The sequence below is a fragment of the Pithys albifrons genome, chromosome 3, assembly GCF_047495875.1.
Source record: "Pithys albifrons albifrons isolate INPA30051 chromosome 3, PitAlb_v1, whole genome shotgun sequence".
Lineage (NCBI taxonomy): Eukaryota > Metazoa > Chordata > Aves > Passeriformes > Thamnophilidae > Pithys > Pithys albifrons.
The window spans coordinates 8,056,179-8,074,249 of NC_092460.1; the positions used below are offsets into that span (position 1 = coordinate 8,056,179).

The 18,071-nt window shown below is 45.1% G+C and overlaps 1 protein-coding gene across 13 annotated transcripts in view; it reads left to right on the top strand.

Moving 5' to 3' along the window:
* The window catches only part of CADPS (calcium dependent secretion activator), a 216,362-nt gene that overhangs the window by 79,040 nt on the left and 119,251 nt on the right, over positions 1 to 18,071 (top strand). For all 13 annotated transcript variants that reach the window (XM_071550343.1, XM_071550331.1, XM_071550332.1 and 10 more), the window contains exons 4-6: positions 1,420 to 1,500; positions 5,734 to 5,970; positions 7,841 to 7,962. In XM_071550343.1, coding sequence (XP_071406444.1) covers positions 1,420 to 1,500; positions 5,734 to 5,970; positions 7,841 to 7,962 — 440 coding nt within the window. The remainder of the gene's footprint in view (positions 1 to 1,419; positions 1,501 to 5,733; positions 5,971 to 7,840; positions 7,963 to 18,071) is intronic.

Here is an 18,071-nt window from a genome sequence, read left to right on the forward strand (position 1 = left end):
CCTTTTCCAGGCACAGGAGGCCTTCCTAGGCACAGGAGGAGACAGCGGCTGAACTGCTGGGCTGCTGCTCTTCGTCAAAAGAGATCTGCTGGAAGGTCCAGGAGAACAAGCAGGGGCTGCCTCATTAGTACCATTCTGTAGACAACAAGAAGAAAATGTTGGTTTGGCTACTACAGACTGTAATGTCTTTCCCAAACATCAGTTTTTGCCATGGAGCTATCATGCCAAGTCATTGAAAATACAGCTTGGAAAGACTTTTTTTCTTTTAAATACTGGGTTACTTGGCCTGGCATCACTACTTAATCTTGGGAAGCACAGCCCTGGAAAGCAATACCTTATCCACTCAACCACAGCCACGGAGGCTGCCTAGGGTGCTTGTTGCCTCCTAAGAAAAATAATCTTCTGCTGTCAGATTGTTCCTTGACACCTGTAGCATCACTGGAGAACATCTGCAAAATCAAGACAGTGCCGAAAGCATGAGGCAGTTTGCTGGCTCCTTATCATACCACAAAAACAGCCCTCCTCCACAGCAGCATCCTCGATTTCTAAATTTAGACCCAGAGTTATTTAGGGGAGTGTGTGATTAACCTCAATTACTGTAGCTCAGATGGTATTCAAATAATGCCCCCTCTTTCAGAGTTGCAAAGAAATGGAAATCTAGTGCTGTACATTTCCTACCCTTGATGAAGCAGCTCCGAGAGCCGCTTGAACACTGGTGCATTTGTTCATAGAGAAATTATTGGAGGCAGCTTGTCCTGACAGGTGCTGGTGGTCCATGTCTCTGTCTTTGGGATCAGAAATACAAAAGATGGAAGCAGCAGGTTATGTGGTGCAGGTGGTGTGAATGAAACCACTGAAGCTTCAGTGAATTTATATCACAGTCATGACACTTCATAGTTTTGCTGAATTAAAACAGGAATGAAGACTTTCAAAAGCTAATAAAAAAATCCACTTTTCTTCAATCTCAGCCATAGTCAGTGTTGCCTCTCTGGAAAATCATCAGAGATGGCAAGAAGGGATGTGAGTGTTTGGTGATCTGGAGCTGCCAAGTGTCCAGCCCTGGCAAAATGTGCTGTGGCTTCTCAAGCACCAGAGAAGTGAGAGCCTCTGGAGGGCACCCCCTTCCAGGGTTTCAGGTAGTCTCATCCTGGGACACAGGGCAAAGTGGGTGCAAGACCTCAGAGTGAGGATGTTCAGCCCCAGGAGGCAGCTGAACAGGCATTAAAACTGTCTGTGTTGGGATGGTGAGCATCATGTGTGTCTTTTGTGGGGACTCCTGTTCCAGAAGGAACACCACTCCCTCTGTGCTATACTTTATTGATAATGGAGTGCAAGTGGCCAACTTGAAGAACTGAACTGCTCATGAGGGTGCTGCATTGGTTAATTTTTCACCTTGATTTGTCTTTTGTTTTTATACAGCTGGACAACCCAGATGAGCAAGCAGCACAGATCAGACGTGAGTTAGATGGACGTCTCCAAATGGCAGAGCAAATTGCCAAGGTAAAAAATAGTCTTTATTAATAAGATCTTCATATAAAAGTAGTTTGATGCAGGCCTCCAGGTCCTGTCATTCTTTTATAGGTTTCTTCTCCCAGTAATCACTAGATAAAAATTAGCAGGTTTTTAAATACAAACAAAACAAGTACAGCTGAAGCAGTTGTGATGTGCATTTCGTGGAATGTCCTGATGAGCTGGGACAGGTTTGGTTCCTGCAAAATCCCTTACAAATCCTCAGCAGTGTTGAAGATACTGTCAAATTCTTGTCAAATTTCTGTGTTAGGCGATAAGGTGGGTGATGGCATGTACAAAGGAGACAGAAATTGCCCTGAAGGGATTTGTGCCTTTTGTTGGGCTGCTGGGAGCCACAGTTTCCTGCCTGTAGGTAAGTGCTGCCTCAGTAAAGGTTCTTCACGTTTGTTGTCCCAAACAAGTTCACACTATATATAAGAGCAGTCAGGCCAGTGTTGCACCCTGCGGACATTGCTGCTGTTTGGAGCAGCAGACACAGAACCTCCAAACAGTTTTAATAATCAAGCACCTGGCTGAGCTCCCTGGAGACCCTTCTGTGAGGAGCCATCTCCTCGCCCTCATACAGAGCAGATTTATGTGGCCTCTGATGGACCACAGATAGAGAGGGTCCTGTTGACATCTGTAAATCCAAGACTTTATCTTTGCCTCTAATTAATTGTTCTGAGTCACTGATAAAGCCCTAATGTGGCAGAAGTCATTGGGAATGATCTATCTGGCCATTCTTAATAATCAAGAAAACATTACTAGAAGGAAAAGGTCTATTCAAAGAGACAGGCTCAGTCTAGTGGCCTGCCTTTCAGCAGCAGCCCTCCCAGCACTGAGCTGTGTCCATACTGGGATTTTGTGTAAGGAAGGTAATACCAGAGCTGTTTGCAGCCACACTGATACCATTGGTTGGGAAAAGCAGAGCACATTCATTTATGCTCAGGCATTAGTAAGGATGCTGTTGGTGGCCTCACAGCTCCTCCTCATTAACACTTCTGTTAAACAGCTGCTGCTGTTGTATCTTTGGGGATGTAGGCTCTGGTTTCCTCACTTCACTGATAAAATTAGTGAGATGACCAAGGATTATGTGGCCAAATGATGGTGCAGCAAAGCAGCAAACTGACTGCAGCTCTCTTGTTCAGCATTTGGCCCTTTGCCATTTTATTGTTGTCAAGAAAACCTATAGTATTCATTTGCAGTGAAATGTAAGCCCCCATGCAGATCATGACTGCTCCGATTCTGAGATGGGTAGCCAGGCCCTCAGTGCCAGAATAAGATTGCCTGGTTTTGTAGTTTAATTTTCTCTTTGTGGCATGTGGGACAAGAATATGCATGATTCAGTAGCAGCCAGCAGAAGCTGCAGCTTCATGAATTATTTTTTGCAAATGAGAATTTGCCATTTTCATTCTTCCCCCAAGGATGCTGAAAACAAACCATGACACTACTGGCCCTGCGAGAGACAGTCAGGGGAAACTCCTGTATATAACCTGACTTATCCCTGTGCAGAATTCAACCTTCAAAATACAACTATACATCTTGGAGGGTGGGTTTTATTAAAAGGGACTTACCTGTGATTCAGCTGGCAGCTATTGATATTTAATCTCCTTCATGGTACTGCTGCAGGCCTCTCTCCAGAATGTCAGGTCCTGCCAGCATCTGTTTGTGAGAAACCTTGTTCTTTCAGACCCATGAATACCATCTTTTGGAGGCATCCAAATGACCTTTTGAATCCTCCTCTATATCCCTCTTTCTGGGCAAGGCTGCTTTCCCTCCAGCAGAGCACAGGTTCACAATTCAGCTCAGTGAAAGGATAGCATTTCCAATTTTATCTCCAATTTGCAGCTTTTAATACAGATTTGCTGCACAGGGAGGCTTACAGTGCTCATGAAACGAGCCCTGAGGTGGCTGTCTTGGAGATTCCATGCTCAAGACAAATTAATGCCTCATTAATAAATTAAGAAATTCACACTAGGACATTTGCACTTCAGAGGCAGCAAAGGCTGTGAAGTCTGACAGGACCCAGCACTGCAGTGTTGCAGAACCAGTGGCTCTGCCAGCCCTCGTCTGACCTGTCGTGTGACCTTGAACGAGTCACTGTGCACGCAGCTTTCCTGCCTCTGGGTACCAGGGCACAGCTCTGGGTCTTTTTGCCTTCCTGTGTGACCAGGGGAGTGCAGCTCAGCACAGCACTAGGGCAGCATTAGGCAGGGTCCCCCACTGAGCCTGACTCCATCAAAGCACATAAGCCCTGCCTTGGAGCCAAGCAGCCTGAGGATCATGCTCCAAAGTCAAGCAGATGTTTTAAAGCTGAATGTGGACAGGCTTTTCATTCTGCATGTTGTACTTTTCCAGAAGCTAAATGGAGCAGCATTACAGCTGAGAGCTGAGAGATGCCAAGGCAGACGTGTATTTTCCTCTGCAGTAGCAGTGGCTCTGCTTTCCTGTGGTGCCTTTTCCCCCATCCAGTCACCTGGCCTCAACAACAAGGAGGATCATGTGTAGGGGTAACTAAGTGAGATGATGGCATCAGAGTGATATGTCCATCTGGGACTGGAGCTTCTCTGCTCCAGCCTGCTGGACTGGTCACTTCTCACAGTTTGTTAACTCTGCTTCTCTCCATGCTTGTCCCCATTCCCAGTCCTCCCTCTGCTCAAAGTACATGTGGAGGTCACTAGCACCCTTTCTTACTGTTGTCTGCATCTCTTGATCATGTCTTACTCGAGGTTTCCCCAGCTTTATCTCCAGTCTGATGGGTAACTTGAGACCACACTTGCATTTCCATCATCAGTTAAATAGTCCCAGTTAAACTGTTATGCGTCACTTTAAACAACATTTTAAGCTGTACTATGAGAAGTCGTTGGTGGTATACAGTGAAATGTCTTAGTCCTTGCTGCACTTCTGAAGAGGCTTGTGGAGGTAATGCCAAAATTGCAGTCCCTGGAGAGATGGATGGCAGCAGGGTAAAAGAGCAATAATGTCTGAACATCACTGCTTCAGCAGTAGTTCTCAAAATCCACAAAACAGTTGTTTTGGTTTTTTTCCTAAGGGTGACTTGCAACTTATACAATGCATAGACAATAAAGCAGAATGATTAGGTAGTTTATCTTATGCCAGGTCTAATTTACATGAGGGAATTACTTCCCAAGATTGAGACTGGAAACAGATGACTATATTTTAACTGCTTAGTGAGGGAGCTGCTGTGAGCTGTGCTTGTGATGGGTAAGCTATTGAGGACTGATGCAAAAACTAGTGCAGTGGAGTACTTTTTCAGCAGCTTGATGACAGTCTTCTAGAAGAAACATGACCCTATTTTCCTTTCTAGCATACATTTTACTAACAGCTTTTTACAATATTATGAGTTGCCACTAAGACACTTTGCATGTCAGCCTCACATTCCCTGGCTGCAGATGCTGCCTCACTGTCACATGCCTTGCACAGTCGCTTGTAACCCACTGAGATGTTTGAATCCTGACCAGATTCAGGGCATGGGAAGAATTGTCAGAAGGCGTAGGGCTCAGACCTGTTGGTGGGCAGCAGTTCAAAGCTGAGAACATGCACTGGGGAACATCATGCTTTTTTCTCACTGTCATCTTTGGGTTTAATCTTTAAATTTCCTGTTGACAACAAGGAGCACTGGAGTGAAAGGTTGTCTTCCTGGAGGGAGACTCAGGCCCTGACAAGTAGTGAAAAGGGTGTTTTACCCCCTCTTCCAGTTGGGACCACATATTACTGCCCACACATTGCTGAATTTCCCTCTTTGGGCTCCTTTCATGCCTAAAAAACCAATGGAACAACTGCTCAGAAGTGCTTTATAAGGAGTTGGTACTTTTGGGAGACTGGAAAACAAGTCCCTTACTGTCAGCATCCTTTGAATCCTTGGTAAATTGCTGTCAGTCACAAAGTTCAGCTGTGAGCTGGCCTGGAGTGTTTGTAATTGTGAATACATACATATGAAAAAGTCCATTTGCTGATAAGAAAATCAATGAAATGCTAGTGCATGCAAGAAATGGGGAAGTTGGACAAGTACCAAGTAGTAATTCTATGGGAAGCTAATAATGTTTCTACATTACCCGGGGGAAGCTGTAATTTGTCATCTGCTTTGTGAGAGTTCCCTGCTAGCAAACCCCTGCAGATGCTCCTGGGGGATTCTTCCAGTGCAACAGGTGGTCGCTGATTGTCATAACCATTCATTCTGTTGTGTTTTTTCCCAAACACAAGGAACGCAAGTTTCCCAAGTTTGTGTCCAAAGAAATGGAGAACATGTACATTGAGGAGCTGAAGTCATCTGTCAATCTCCTGATGGCAAACCTGGAGAGCATGCCTGTGTCTAAAGGAGGCTCCGAGTTCAAGCTGCAGAAGCTGAAACGGAGCCACAACACCTCAATAATTGACATGGGAGAAGAAAATGAGAACCAGCTTTCCAAGTCAGACGTCGTGTTGTCGTTCTCCCTGGAGGTAAGATTCACACACACGACAGAGTACAGAGTTCGTGGGAGTAAAAATCACAGCAGCCAACTTCTGCTCACTTCAAACTTCAGTTAGGTAGAGTGAGGTGAGTAGAAATCACTTTCTGATATCCATGAGAAATGGCTCCTCTCTGGTTACCGGAAGCTTTTCCTATGATCAAACACTATGTCCTTTCTGGTGTCTCACCATCTTGTCAGAACAAACTGTGTGATATACACTGTCTGACATTTCCTGCTGATTTATATCAAATGTCTCAGAAATCTGCATAATTAACTGAGCTCTTTGTGCAGTTGTTACTGAGTGTTATCCAGTAAACCTGAGCCCTTATTGTCCCCAAAACCAATGCAATAATGCAACACCCTAAATGTCAGTATGTTTAATTATTGCCAGTTAGAGGTGTCACTGTGTTTTCCTGCAAGAATTGCCCCCTCTTTGAAGGATTGTTAAAAATTGCTGGTGTTTGAATGCACCCAACAGATTGGATTGCAGTTTGTGTGGAAATACTTCGCTGTGCTGGCTTGCTCTTTGCTCCGAACGCCGACTTTCTGCTCAGTGCTCTATCGAGCCCAGGGGAAGGCAGTGTGCTGTGGGACCTCCATTACCTCTGACACAGGCTGCCTTAGTCCTGGAACAGTGTTGCTCTGTAGTTGTTTTCAGCCAACTCAGTTGTTTGGGGCAAACATATTTGTGGTCTATTTGCAGGCATATTTACTTCAAGGAGTCATCAGCTCACCCGTGCAGAGTTGTGGTTGTCTGTCAATGAGTGGGTTTATGTTACATTGTCAAAACAACTACCAGGATGGAGTCAAGAATGTAGGATGCAGAGAAATCATAAAATTCTATTTTTATGTTCTTTTCCTGTTTATTTCTCATCTTAAAAGGGTCTCTTGTTATACATATCACACCAGTGCAAAGCTAACAACACTGGTTGTCTGGTCTCAGAGTTTAACTCCTTAGATGTCTGAAACCATCTTTAGTATTTGGTTCAGTCTTATTTAAAAATAGGGCTGTGAACTCAGAGATCATGCCTTCAAGAGCAGCATTAAACAAAGCCTGGCTTCCAAGCATTCCTGTATGGAGGAGCAGGGAAGTATCACAAAGCAGTAAAACTCCCAAGTTGCAGAAGCCTGTGCAGTGTGTACAGCCCTGTGTGAAGGGACTCGACCTTACAATGGGGTGTCTCAAGTACTTTGCTCCAGCTGAAACCCTTCTGGTGGGGAACCAAAGCTCAGTGAAGCACTGACTTCAGGATCTGGCAGGTCTGGGCACTGCTTAGTGCTCAAAACTCTTGCTGCAAGAGAGCTTTTATCAAAAATGTGCGCTCATTAGAGGGTTTGTGGAGTTCTGTGTGCCAGGGAGGGCATCTCCAGCTCAAGCCAGATCAGAAGACCTGAGGAGAAAAATTTTAACCCCTTGTGTACATACTTCACAGATATCTGTAATAAATCAGGAACAGAAACTCCCTGGTGTTTCTTGTAGAAATGTTTAAGATATGTGGTTAATGGGATTAATCACCTTTAAAAAAAGAAAAAAGGGTAATTACCTTCAAGAAACTTGGATGGTGATTTCTTAATAAGATTTCATATAAGAAAGTAAAGATGGAGAAAGTTGTTTTTTTTTACCAGGGCTGTAGAGTGATTATAAGGGGCAACAGTTTTAGCAGAGGGAGTCCTGATCTCCATACAGGCCTCACTGGCTGGGGCTCAGCCTGGTAGTGCCACCATCCCTGCCCACCTGCCACCATGAACTTCCAGCAGCACCTGAAGTACCCCAGCACTGCCTGACGCCTGGGTTCAAGAGCCACAGCAAGGTCTGAAGGAGGTTGCTCCTCTTACATTTCTCTTTCTCTGCCTGACAGGTTGTCATCATGGAGGTGCAGGGTCTGAAGTCACTTGCCCCAAACCGTATCGTGTACTGCACCATGGAAGTCGAAGGTGGGGAGAAGCTGCAGACTGACCAGGCTGAAGCCTCAAAGCCAACGTAAGTCTTGCTTTGCTTTCTGATCTCTCCTCTCTGCACTGCCCAGTCTCTGCAGATAGCTCTGGCTTCTGCAGGGTGAGGCCAGAGGGATCTCTGAGAAGCAGAGACTGAGCCTGAGAAGCGTGGCCTTCCATGTACACAGAGTGTCGTCCTGTGGCTAAGAATGGCACATAACCCCTGACTGAGAACAAGAAGTGTTAATGAGAGGCTTACATCTCATGTAGCCATAGAGAGATAAATTTGTGCCTGTAAATAAGGACCTTGCTAAATAGGGATGGAGTTAAGCATGTGCTTAGATAAATACGTGTCTGAACTGGTGCCATCAGGTGTAGGTACATTATCGCATCTTCACTGTCAGGATTTTGGTAGTCCTGTGAGAAAGTAAAACAGCTGGCTGGGATATACTTTGGCAGCTACAGCCAGAGGTGAGAGGAGCTGGTAAAGTCACTCAGTTAAAGCTTTATCTGAGGCCTGTCTGACCTGGTCCTCTTTGATCTGGTCCCCAGATTCCCACTTCTGAACCCGTACTTGGTTTTCTTTTGTCTTGCCCAGATCTTGTTAAATGCCTGCTAGTGGTGATTGGCCTTTGCTAATTTCAAAGGAGAAAATTATGAACAGCTTATTTCCCTTCCATTTTGTGGGATTAGTTAGCTTGGAACGTTATGGATTTGAGACAGTTTTTCTCTGGATCACTGCAGAGATTCCACACCTAAATGAAATTCTCAATGCACATCCTCACAGTGAAGAATTGCAAAGGTGGTATGACGCCTCCTCCAAGAGCAAGGAGCAGGCAAGAAGGGGCTGCTGTTGGGGTATCCATATCCCTTTCCTTCCAAGTGGCCAGTCCTCAGTGGTGTTTTGCCAGGAGCTTCCTAATTTCATGGAAGGAAAGCCAGAACTGCCTGGCTGCATTACATGGGAGTGCACGAGCACCGCAGGGACTCAGGAGAGAGTAGAACTGAGGGCAGGCTGCCTTCCCTCCATCACTGTCCTCTCACAGAGGCACAGAAACTGCTGATGCCTTGTGCTCTGAGCTGCACCAGAGCAGCAGGAATCTGCAGTAAGTGGTTTAAAAACAATATTCCCAATCAGGGAAAGTGCTGCAGCCTGGCTTACTTTTCAAAACGCTTCAAAATCTCCTTCAGAAAAGGAAGGAAGAGAGCTGTGCTTGGAATGAAATTTTCATAAGAACCTACAATTGTCACTATTTTAGGTATTTTTATTGCTTCAGTGGAGAAAGTTGGGCTTTATTTAGGGGAAATTACTACTATCCATACTGAAAAGCACACTTCTCCTGGGTTAAATGTACTTTTTTAGATTCGTTTGTTTATTCCACTTTTGTTCAAAGAGTCTGTCCTTCCTTACACAAGCCCTCTTACTGCCAGACATAAGGCCATTTCTGCAAGAATTGTTTTTAAAATAAGGGCTGCAGGAGTGAGCTATTTAATTGAGTGGGTCTTTTTGTCATAATGAAATGTACAATGTCTGGGCATGAAGCCATCAGCCCTCAGGAAAATGCAGCCAACACTGAATGCTGCAGCATGATACGAGTTATGCAAGTCCATCACACTCATCCTCTCTCAGCACTGGCGTCCTGTAGAGGTGTGAGCCAGGTTTGACGTCTTCTGGATAGCTCCAACACTTGGGCTAATACTTATGGAAATGCCTTAGGAGGGGAGTAGATTTGGCACTTGTATTCTTAGAGCATCCTGGGATTATTTCATTCCGAAACCAAAGACCAGCCAAGGACAGGCTCTAGGATAACCTTCCCAGAAATCAGAGGCCATCACAGTGAGCTTGTCCTTATTTTCTCTCTGCATTAGAGGTGCTTCTTGCATCTTGCTTCCGCTTGCAGACACAGCAGCACAGACACAGGAAACCAAAGCCCAGTGAAAGCAATTTACTGCACTTAATTCTCCTCTTGACAAGAGAAGGAAAGAGAGAATGAATGTGACATATGTCATGTTGCTTAGTATAAGACTTGAAGGCCCTCGGGTACTCTGGTGATGAGGGCAGTGAAACATCTCAGGGAAGTTTTTGGTGCATTTTTGAGCAGTGCTGCCTTAGAGAGAACAGATTTATGTCCAGGCAAAACAGCCTTCTGGGGTGTTGGTTTAGATGACGACATCACACTCACTGAGGTCACTCACACCATGTTTGTTTGTGTACTTTTTATAATAAGCAAACCACTCCTTGATAAAGGAGACAACAGTGAAGGCATGAAGAACTGTTCACTTCCCAGTAACCCAGGATTTGCATGTTTGTCAGGGGATGCTGCCTGGCCTGGGGATGAGTAGCTTCCATTTGAACAGTAAGATTCACTGTAAGACTTCTCTTTTCTATGACAGCCTCACATCCTGGGGCGGAGAGTGTTTTGGGGCCAGTCAGTCTTGTAGGACATCTTTTCACCTAACTCATGGAGGTCTTCACCATATTCTCATGTGTCCTTGAAATGCCAGCCCTCAGCTAAAACACCCAAGTCACAGCACACTGGTGGCAGTGGCTGCTCTTCAGCTCAGTGCCAAGCCAGGGGTGCTAGCCTGGGCTCGACATCCCTGATGCAGAAAGGTGATTCCCCAGCCAAAGCACTAGTCTAGGTCTGTGAGAAGTTCTCCTTTCATCTTCCCTGGTGCAAAACCAGCTGTTTTTGAGAAAAACATGTTTGAAAGCATCTTGGTGACTTTGGAGCTGTTTGCAGATGTTAAGAGAGGCAGGGCAGCAACAGGGTTAGCAGCCAAGTGATCAGATGAGTCGTGTGTGAGGAGTGTGGCTCCTGGGACATCAGTAAATAGTGACCTTCTATTTCTTCTCAGGCTTCATGTTGGATTCCTGACATTTTAAGCCCAGTCATTTCATATGAGGATTATCTGCCTCAACGTGACTACATGTGATGGCACAGTTGTAGAGAAAGCCAGCCCTGAAATAGCAAGGTTCATTTCAGATCAGGTTTGCAGAGTAGTATTAGTAGTGCTTTTAATAAGTTGTGTAAGAAAAAGCTTTTGTGTATTATGCCCTAACCCGCAGATGCCACTAAAAAATAGCCCAAACCCCAGTGTGAGCAGGATTTTACTGCTTTTCACGCTGCAACTGTATTCTTGCAGATGGTTGAGGGGTTTCTACCCCCCCCTTCCCTGCACTCTGCATATCTCCAAAATGCCCTTCCAGGAGCTGTGGTAATAGTGCTGCTGTTTGCACAGCTTGAGAACAGGGTTGCCAAGGGGTTTGGGAATAGCACAAAAGATCCAGCCACAACATCCCTGTTCTACAGTCTCTAAAGAGGCTGCTGGATATATGTAAAGAATGGCCTGTGCTTGTAGCAGTGCCTGTGGGTTGTACCAGTGTTTCAGCATCTTATATCAGTTTTCTCTGATGTGAGCAGAACAAAAAAAACCAAAGAGACCCAAACAACAGCAAGGTCCTACGTGCCTTGTGAATAAATGCTATTTATTCACCTGGACCTATTTTGGCACACAGGTAAGTCTTGCTCTCCCTTAACTCACAGTAGTGAAAATTCAGTGTCCCTGCATTGACTTCAGCTGAGCCACTTGGGGTAAAAGCAGTAAACAATTGGTGGGGGAAGAATCTGGCCAACCTCTGTGCATTTGACCTCACCCAAGAAGGGATGGAGGTGTGGGCTGCTCCTCTGACCCAGGAGTGTCTTCATTTAAAGGTTGTACCTCTCCCATAGCAGAGCAGCCCCTTCAGCCCTAATGCATGGGTTGTGCAGAAGTTCAAAGAATAAGTGGAGATGAAGCCTGTTGTTTTTGAAGCAGAAAAGACCAATCTTCATTGCTTGGGGCTTTTTTTCCAGCTAATTTTCTTCAGCAAGTGCTGTAGGGCAGTGCTGGAAAGGGGACACTCAGTGAGTCTCATCTGACTCTGTATCTTGTCTCACATTGTTTGTTGTGACCAAGGGCTTGGGCCTTGTGCCCTTTTCAGAAATTCACTCTGATGATGAAGTAATGTCTTTGATAAACCTCTAAGTCTCTCCCATCTCCCTTCTCTTACCACCGCCCTAGGAGACAAGAGTGCCCTGTTTTATCTCTGTGCTTGTTCTGATCCTGCTCCCTGATTTGTTTGAAGATGCTGTGACAGCTCAGCTGCTTATCTCTGCTGTGACAGGCTACACCAAATCTCCAAGCTTATCACTCAGCCAGGGGTTTTGTTTCAAATTGGAGTGCCACATCCATCAGAGCCCACTGCCCGACCGTGAAGAGGGACAGGATGTGCCCAGCATCCTTCCTCAGTGCCATTCAGTCACCCTGTCCTTCTGGGAGATGGGCATTGAGCAGCAAAGGGAGAAGCCCTGCAGAGAGGGAGGCTGGCAAGCAGGGGTGTCTTCTCTATCTGCCGAAGGTGAAAATCTGGTCTTTTCATTCAGGAATCCACAGAGTTTGAAGTGCTGCCCAGTGGCTTTGCACAGAGAGGAGCATGATCAGGGCATTTTGTTGCAGTCAGTGTTTTGCTGCCACAGTTAGTTGGCACGTGCTGTGCACACTCCCTGTGGTAAAATGGGAAAAGTCCTTCTGAGATGTATAAATTGCAAATAAATATTCTGTAAGCTGTAAAATTAACTCCACTAAACTAAGGGGTTTATACTGATGAGAGTGAGAGCAGACTTTAGCCCATAACTCATGTTGTGTATATCCCAGTACAGCCAGTGGTGCCGTGCCTGGTAGGTCTTTTCCAGACATGGCAAAGCTCAGGCACAAGACCTGAGTGGCTGTGGGTTTTAAGCAGGCATTCATATTTAGGTTTACATGCTTAGCTAAGCCCTGTGTAAGCAAAATTCATGACGATGGGATAAAAAAAAGCAAAGGGAAATTTTAGGAAATAGCTGGGTTTTTTTCCTTTTTTTCCCCCCCTTCTCCTTCTTCTAATTGGCTTCAGCATTAAATATAAGCTGTCTTAATTACGCATACCAATTAGCTTGCCTTTCCAGTCGCATGATTTCATTTCACAGCTGTGCAGATGTTTGCAGCTTTTTCTCCTTAGGAAACTTCTGGGAGCCTTAGGAACGTGTTAAAGCAGGTGACTGAGCCCTGAGTACAGGTAACATCAGGCACCATTGCTTCTGGGGTACAGCCCTTGTCCCTGGGGTGAGACTCTGAGCAGAGGGTCAGTCTGCCCCAGGACATCTGTTGGGGAAACGTCTTCCAGGAGAGATTTTCAGATTTTCACTGTGAACACAGTGCAGATGCTCTGAGTCCATGATGCTGATCGTAACCATGACAGGGACAGGAACTTCAAGGCAGTTGCTTTTAGCCCCTCTGTCTTCAGACTGAAAAGTACGAAGTGGTGTCCAAATCCCTGATAGACAATTTCTTCACTTACAGCTATTTAGCATGCCTAGGAGACAGTTTTCCAATGAGTCTGTGCATGATTTTGCACCTGGAGGGTTATGCTGTTAGCTCAGTCTGACCTGCTCTTCAAATCCCCTTTTGTGCATGTGACAGTATTTCCATAATGCTCCTGAGATTGATGCTGTTACATTCCCATCTCTGAAAATGGAGGCTGTGGACAAGTCATTAAGCACAGCAAAAACTGCACTAAAAAGTTATTATCCAGGTGCAAACGTGTGATCTATTATGGGAAGTCTTCATGCAAGTGATTTAATACCCTTTTTAATTAGGAATTCAGAACCTCCTCTGATGCTTCCCTGTAGCTGCTCTGCAGGAATGGTTCTTACCTGGCTCAGCTGCTGCCCTGGTGACCATGGGGGGACAAAAATTCTGCTTTAGATCAAGCAGCTGAGTTTTTCCCCAGAATAAAGGCAAGGCCACATAGGATTCCCTTGCACTGAGTGTCACACAGACAGCCACACTGCTGTGGAACAGCATCCCGGACAGCCATGGAATAGTCTGCTGGGACTGTGGATGGTAATCCCAGGTGGGATCCTGCTCCCAAAAGTCTCATGTGAAGTCCCTTTTCTCATGTACTACAAATGTTATACTAGAAGGTATGTTGCAGAATAATGAAGGCTTGTTTCGGTAGACTTACCTCTTGTAGTTGGTTTCTCTGGTATCAAGTCAGTGCAAGCTCTGGCTGTGTTTTCTCTGACCTTTAGAGCACACATAGCATTGCTTTCACATGGATTCTCTGGTGCCTAGTAAGGGTTGAGCTCATCCACCTTCTCTTTCGCAGATGAATGTATCTCTTCTCTCGCCAGCTGTCTGATTTTTGGAGTGTTCCTATGTGTTTGGGAATTATGTATTCCTGTGATAGCACATACATTCAAATTTAAGTATTCCAGAAGGTGTGATGATGCCCAAGGCGATTTTCATCGACACCCGTCTGCTTCATCACTCCTATTCATGCAACCTTAAGATGGGATAGTAAAGACCAAAAGGACATTGAAATGAGATTGAGATTCAGTGAGCTGAAATAGTGCTAAATTAAGAGGACTGCCAAGTGCAAGTCCTGGGATACATTTAGTCATCTTGTTTATTACTCATGGTTGGTGTTAAAAAAAAAAAAATTAAGCCACAGCTTAGTGCAAATCTGCACATCATTTGCCAGGGAAAGGCAGGGGATGAAACATGTGAAAGGGCACAGTTTTTAGTTTATTTATTAAGTGCTGTATACAAGTAGTGCACATTATCATTTAATGAGGAGTGCTGCTATTGCTCATTGCAAAGCAGCATAGGGAGATAGAGAACATGCTTTAAAAAATTGGTATGGTGCCTGTTCCTCTCTGGACAGTGATTTCTCAATATTTTAGGTATCCTTTCTGTGAACTGAAGGTAGAGAGCCCTCTGGGCTTTGTGAGTGTGCTACATCTCCCAATGAACTGCAACACTGAGTCTGAAAGTAGTTGAAGGGAGCAACGTCCTGTTTTTGCTACATGGGCAAGGAGGACGAGGCAAGCTCATGGAGAGAGGAACTTGCAAGAAGGATGGATGGGCATCACATACGTCCACTTTTGTCCCCCCTCACCCAGGAGATGCTAGGATGCCTTTGCTTCTAGCTGTCAGAAGTTAGGCAAGGCAAACCTCATCCCAAGTGTCTGGCTGTATTTCGGCTTCCTGTCCTGGATTCTGGCTTAGAAAAATATAGGACAGCAAAAATGTAAGTGGTGGAACAACAACAACAGACAGTCTTACACACCTTGTTCCTCTCTAGCTGATTTTGAAAGAGTACCTGGTGCTATTTTCTGCTCTGTTTACATTTAGGAAATATTTCACTACTCTCTTCTACTGAATTTTATAAAGGAGGATCTAGATTCTGTTGTCACAAACCAGTAACCTGTATTTTCAGGCAGAGGATTTCTGTCTCCTTTGCCATGGTCCCTGCTTGTGAGATACTGAGTTTCTGTAAAGCTGGCAGGGCATGGCCTTACTAAGTCCAAATCACGATCAGGCCTTAACCAGTGGCAATCCTCTGCAGTTGTGTTTGTGTTTTCTTCCAGGCTGATAAGATTTGATAGAAGTGATTAACCACATCTGAATTAATCATTTTGTGAAATGAGCAGCTCTGTAAGCTGGTTCAGTGGAGCATCTTTGACCAAAAGAAACTTTGATTAACATGTGGATGTCATTGTAAGACATTGCATTATACAAAAAGTGTTCACAGCCACAGATGGGAAATGCACAGAGAGGCATTTTGTGAATTAAACTCTTAACTCCTGCTGTATCCAAAGCAGATACACTGATGGAGCACATACAGTAGGCAGTCCTTGTAACGCAATTATTCTTTCAGTTCAGATCCCCCAGTAAAACAGTGCTGGGCTTTCATTTCCATTTCCTCCTGCTAAGCTTTTCTCCTCTAATTGTGAAAGTATTATAGAAGAGCACAGAGCCTTTGAAAAGCAGTCATCATTTAAATCATGGAAAGTAATCACACTGCTGATTTTCCCTGTTGATACCCCAATGATTTTGGTGAATGGCATTGCCAGAATTTCTCATCTAAACTAGCCATGGGACTTCTGCAGTAGAGCCCAACTGGGGGTGCAGCAGCCCGGAAGGGGTGTGTGGTCCTGGGCACAGGAGGTGTGTTGGGCTGGGTACAGGCATGGCACAGGGACATCTCTGGGGCAGGAATGCCACCTCGTGGCCATAAATAGCTATAATGTGAATAAATCCACCTCCCCTCCCTCCTTCCTTCCTCATGACACTTCCCCAGTGCATCAGTAGTTCTCAGGAAACAGAAATCAAGCTCTATACTTTCTGAAGAGCAAAAATCCTTTTTTTGGTTCCTAAAGCTGTGCTGGCGACCTCAGCAGCTCCTCTTGGCTGCAGTGCCCTGTGCTGGCACTGAAACTGGGTCTGTGGGGACTGTGTGTGAGCCACAAGCAGACCTTTGCAGGCTTTGCTTTCCTTTAGTCTCTGTCAGCTTTACCCTCTTCCTTCTGCACTTTGCACACTCAGGCACAGATGTGATGCTCTCCAAGACACATTTCTCGCTCAGTTGGCACTGTAGTGCTGCTGGAGCCAGTCTGAGGATGTGGGAGTTGCAGCTCCTGAAGGGAGAGGTGGTGCCTTTTATCAGCTGTCTGGTACTGCTGGCTGCAGGATGTTAAGCAAGATGTTGTCTGTGTGGGTGACATATACCTTGTGCCTCAGAGCCCTGGGAACAAACAATGGGCAGTCCATGAAATGCTGGAGGTTGGAACTCATCCTTAGCTGCTGTAGGAGGAGCCCAGTCCTTAGGGACTCTCTGTCTCTGCTCACTTTTTGAGGAACACCATAGTGCTTTCTGCAGTGGTGTTTTGGGGTAAATAAACACCCTTTTTGTAAGCAAAATATTTACCAATGTTACTGGTTTTTTAGATAAGGGAATGTTATATGCTCAGCAGAAATTAGGATATCACAGGAAACAATGGATTCACTCTGACCATCCTTGCGTTATCCCATCAGAGAGGGTGTCAGTCCTCCAAGCAGAGACATGGTCTCTCTCAGCATTCCAGTGCCAGGGAAGGAGCCAACTCTGCTGGGCAGTGCCAGGGGCATGTTGACTTGTCACTCACCTGCGCAGGAGCAGCATCAGTGAGAGCAGTTTAAATTGTTACAAAGTCTGTGCAGGAAAGTCTAGGAGAAATCAAATCTGTTTATGCTGTCACTCCCACTTCAGCTCAGCTTGTTCTGAGGGGATGGGACTGAAAGGCTGTTCTGGCAGCAGAAAGGGAGGAGAAGAAACAAATGTAAACAGAAATAGGCTGCGTTGTCAATCTGTGTCTGGTGTCTTTGGTTATCCTGTTTTGAAGGTGAGTAAACACATCAAACTTTCACTGTGGGAGGAATCCCGGAGGAGGCTCAGCAGCTCTTGGGAATCAAGATATATTATGGATGCAAACCATTCTCAATCCATGTCTACAGGTAGAATGAAAAGGTGACTTTCTTAACACCTGAATTGTATTTCCTAGCCCAGGAAATCTTTGACTAAGCAGAAACATGGTAGGTTCTCTGCATCTGTATGTATTGTTTGAGATTTTAATTTCTGATCTTCTTTTGTGCACCTGCTGCAGTTACTTACCTCCAACACTCCTCTTTAGCAAGGAAAAGACAGGGGCTCTTTTAGGTCAGGCATCATTTCATCTGCTTGCTGCCTCTAAATTGGAATGAGGCAAAGTAAGGCCTAACTCTACTGATTATTAATTAGATCTCTCCTTATAGCAGAAGCCCAAAGTAGGTGATTTGGGTATATGTACATGATAGTCCAGTCCCCTAAATTTGTGTTTTTCTATAGTTATGATTGGTCTCTTGTCTCAGCGTCCTCTCTTGAAAGCTGAAGATCAAATCCTTTCCTCAGTGCTGTAGATCCATTTAAGGCTCTCTACAACATGTGAAATCCAAACTCAGTCCCATAAAACCCACCAAATGGATTAAATGACTTGGTATTTTGCCAGTGGATGGATGTGGTTGGTGGGTGGAACCAACACCTCACTTGATTTATGCACAGCATGATGTCCTCACTGAATACTGCAGGGCAAGGCAGCGTGTGCTTCTTGCTTTGTTTGGTGTCTTTACTCAGCACCTCATTTTGTTTCTGTCTAAATGACCTTTATCTTTCAATAGTGATGCTGTATTGCCCACTGATTGTGTTTCCAGAAGAATTCAGCTGACCTCAGTTGAGGTTTGTAGTCCTACTGCAGTAAGTTTCAAACTAGTTTG